Below are 3962 nucleotides of genomic sequence, written 5' to 3'. Positions count from 1 at the left end.
GAGAGGTCAGCAGGGCTTCCTGCGGGGCCTGAGCCCAAGGGAGGGTCAGGGGCCAGCCAGGCCTCCTGAGAGATTAGCAGGGCCTCCTGCAGTGTCGGTGGAAGGGAGGGCCAGAGGCAGCTGGGCCTCCTGGGGGGGTGTCTGAGTGGGAAGGAGGGCTGGGGGTCAGCCAGGCCTCCCGAGAGGTCACAGGGCCTCCTGTGGGGCGTGGGTGCAAGGGAGGACTGGGGTCGGTCAGGCCTCCTGCAGGGTCAGCCAGGGTCCCAGGGTCGGCAGGGCTTCTGCAGGATCTGGATACAGGAGAGGCTTTGCCTCAGCACTGGCAGGCAGGATAAGAGATGAGGGAGCCGGCTGGGTCTCTGGCTAGGTCCCATGGGCCCAAGGAGGCACTGGTCAGACCCTGCGTAGCACAGGGAGCTGACCAGGACCAGTGGCTTGGACGGCACACTGCACACAGTGGCCCACAGCCCCAAGAGGATTGTGCACCGAGCCTTGTCTGGCCGGGCAGGGCTCCGCTGTGCTGGAGGACGTTTTCGTTCTTTGCCTCGAGGGCGGAAAAAGCTGCTTTTGTCGTCTCCCTGTTGCCCCCCAGCTGACCCAAGGTGGTGCAAGCATTGGAAGGACCCTATCTTTAGGGGTTGGAGCTGTCAGACAGAGCTGCAGCACAGCTCCCACCCACATAGTGGCCTCCAGTGTGGCTTTGGGGGACACTGACACCTTGGGTTTTCCATTCATGCCTGGGCCATGGTGTCCAGGGCTTACCCATCCTCGCCAGAGTTTGGAAGATGACAAAAGAGATGGGTGTTGGGGTGTGCTCAGGGGAGGAAGGAGCCTCTCCCCCCCCCCGGAGGAGAGGGCCCTCCACGTCCCCATGCGGCCACACCCAGGGCAGCTGTGGACAAACTGAGCTCTGGCCCAGGCTGACGAGGCCTGCTAGTGGGGCAGCCCTGGGCGCCGGTTTGGGGTCTGCCATGTATTTCTGAGGTTTCTGGGTTTTCTTTTGTCTTGGCAGTTTGGTGACTCTTATTCGGCATCCATCAGAATTAATGAATGTTCCGCTTCATCAGCAACAAAACAAATGTACAACGTTAGTGAAAAACAAAACTGCTGCTGCCACTACTGCTTTGCAGTTCACCTACCCACTGTTCACAAGCGCGTGCTCCACCGGCGGGAACTCCAGCCTTGCCCAGACACAGGTGAAGCTTGCTCCTCGGTATTGTGTTGCTAGATTGTAACTTACTGTAGTTAGATCCCAAGGACTTTTTTCTTTCATGAATAGGCAACTTCTTAAAAAGTGGGAACTGTTTATGTTGTGCAGGGCTATTTAGAAATAGTGAAGGGAAAGTTTTTCAAGTTGGTTGATCGATAGGTTCAATGATTCATGTGCTAAGTGCATTTTATTTGTGCAGTGAAGAGCAGGTGGAGGAGCTAGGCACGGTAGTTGATACCTGTAGTCCCAGCAGTCTGTAGCCCCAGCACTCTGGAGACTGAGGCAGAGGGTCATGAGCTCACGGGCAGCCTGGAAGACATAGTCCGTTCCAAGCCAGCCCCGTTCCAAGCCAGGCTACACAGTGGAACCCTGCTTCTTAAAGACAAAACAGAACAAATTAAGTCACATATTGATAAAACTCCTGTTGCTTCCTTTTTTTCCAGAGCTCTAGTAATTCATGTTCTGTGCTGGAAGCTGCCAAGCATCAGGATATTGGACTGCCTAGAGCATTTTCGTTCTGTTACCAGCAAGAGATTGAGTCCTCTAAGCAGACTTTAGGTAGCAGGAACAAAGCTTTGCCCGAGCAGGTCTGGATTAAAGTGGGAGGTAAGCGATGGAAGCGGCAGGGCCTCCTTTGGCTGGCTGGCTGACCCTTTGGGAGCACATGGGGCTGGAGGTGGTTTAGACATAGAAGAATGTCTCAGGGCCCTGATGCTTTTTAACAGCAAAATGACAGACTCAGTGTTCAGAGATCATAGTTACTGGAAGTGCTTTAGTGCTATTAGTTTGGTTTTTTTTCCCTACTCTCTGAGTGAAATGGCAGTCTGGACTTATGGAAGCTAGGGTATGTGGCAAAGGGGTAAGACCCTGCAGGTGGAGGGCAGGGGGCAGGAGCAGAGGCCATACAGTAATTAGAAGTCTGGGAATCAGAGAAGCTGCTGTGGAGAACTTTGCTGATGGTGAAAGTTCTCACTGTTTTCCCTGGCAAAAAAAAAAAATTTGTTGTTGTTTTCTTTTTGTGCCATTCTGGGGCTTAAACGCGGGTCTAGGCATTGTCCATGAGTGTTTTTCACTCAAGGCTAGCGCTCTACCACTTGAGCCACAGCGCCACTTCCGGCTTTTTGGGGTGATTAATTGGAGATAGGAGTCTCATAGACTTTCCTGCCTGGGCTGGTTTTGAACTGCAGTCCTCAGATCTCAGCCTCCTGAGTAGCTAGGATGACAGATAGAAGCCACCAGTGCCCCGTGAAAAGATGGTTTTTAAGCGACACTGTAAGACTGTTAAGCCAAGGTTTTGGGAGCTGATAAACTGCATGGGGTATAGTTTATCCCCTGCCCCCAGCCCTTTCCTCTCGCTCCTCCTCCCCTTGACATTTTAGGTGAAGTGTTTGGCACCATTTGTGAGGGGTGATGTGAGGGAGCGCTGGCTTTTGTGGCGCCTGGGTGCAGATGTACATCCCATGCCCAGCAGCGCAGCGCGCTGTGCTGCAGCACGCAGCGGGGCGGGAATGCTGTGTGCTCTTTGTAGCTCCCACTTTGAGGCAAGCAGGTGTTGCATATCAGGCACTTAAAATTTGCCTTCTTGTGAGCACCACAGTTAAAATATCCATTGCACATTAGAATAATTGGATCTAAAGAAAACCTTTTTGGAGAAAATAGTTTGAGCGTTTTTCATTCTGAATTGCAGAGAAAGAAAACGCCTTGGTTCTGTGTCGTGGGTAATAATGCGTGTTGACTAGCGAGAAGGACTTTGGCCAGGCAGCCGTGCTTGCTCAGCGCTGCATGTGAACTTGGGCCCAGTCCTGGCTGGGTCTGCAGTGCCCACACTGGCGTAGCAGCTCCTCACTTTGGTTGCTTTCCGGCACACCCGGCACCATCTGTATCTGGGATTGAAAATGCAAAAAAAAAAACAAGTTAATATTAATTTATTAAATAAGAATAAAAAATTAAAGCCGGGCGCTGGTGGCTCACGCCTGTAAACCTAGCCACTCAGGAGGCTGAGATCTGAGGATCGCGGTTCAAAGCCAGCCCGGGCAGGAGAGACCGTGAGACTCCTATCTCCAATAAACCAAACTGGAAGTGGCGCTGTAGCTCAAGTGGTAGAGCGCTCTCCTTAAACTGAAGAGCTGAGGGACAGCGCCCAGGCCCAGAGTTCAAGCCCCACGGCCGACCAAAAAAAAAAGAATAAAAAATTAAATGACCTCTTTTTCCTTCTTTTGCAAAGAAGAAGCGCTATGTAAACAAGCCATAAATAAGAGGAATCGGAGTAGGATCCGTCAGCTGGACACAAGTATAGAACGGAGAGCCCTGGGAGAGATCCAGAATGTGGGTGAAGGCACCACAGCGGCACAGGGTGCCTGGCAGTGCTCAGAATCCTCCCAGTCTACCCTGGGGGAGCCGACGCAGAGCGGCCCCCAGGGAGGAAGGTCTCAGCGTCGGGAGAGGCATAACCGAATGGAAAGAGATAGAAGGTAATGCGTGCGATGGGTTTGTGCAGTTATCTTAGATGAACAGATTTGTACAGTGGGCCACATGTTTGAGGAAAGAATAACCTCCACTTTGCTCTGCTCATTGGGCCAGGGGTCCCCAAGACCACCCAAGTTCAGCAGTCACTGGTGGACTCTGAGCTATGACTTAGTTCAGAGAAAGGATGCGACTAATCAGCAGAGGTCCAGCGGGGGAGTCCAGGGCAGACACACACACACACACACACAGAGCCAGGATTCCTCTTCTGGTAGCACACAGCCCCCCC

At 52.7% G+C, this 3962-nt stretch overlaps 1 protein-coding gene across 1 annotated transcript in view; it reads left to right on the top strand.

Annotated features, from left to right (window-relative positions):
- Positions 1 to 3962, top strand: part of Tcfl5 (transcription factor-like 5 (basic helix-loop-helix)) — a 22066-nt gene that overhangs the window by 4295 nt on the left and 13809 nt on the right. The window contains exons 2-4 of the mRNA XM_013030351.1: positions 985 to 1196; positions 1654 to 1816; positions 3435 to 3681. Coding sequence (XP_012885805.1) covers positions 985 to 1196; positions 1654 to 1816; positions 3435 to 3681 — 622 coding nt within the window. The remainder of the gene's footprint in view (positions 1 to 984; positions 1197 to 1653; positions 1817 to 3434; positions 3682 to 3962) is intronic.

This window comes from Dipodomys ordii, unplaced genomic scaffold (assembly GCF_000151885.1).
Source record: "Dipodomys ordii isolate 6190 unplaced genomic scaffold, Dord_2.0 Scaffold129, whole genome shotgun sequence".
NCBI lineage: Eukaryota > Metazoa > Chordata > Mammalia > Rodentia > Heteromyidae > Dipodomys > Dipodomys ordii.
Note: the sequence above shows the minus strand (reverse complement) of the source record. Positions and strands in the feature narration are given on the sequence as shown.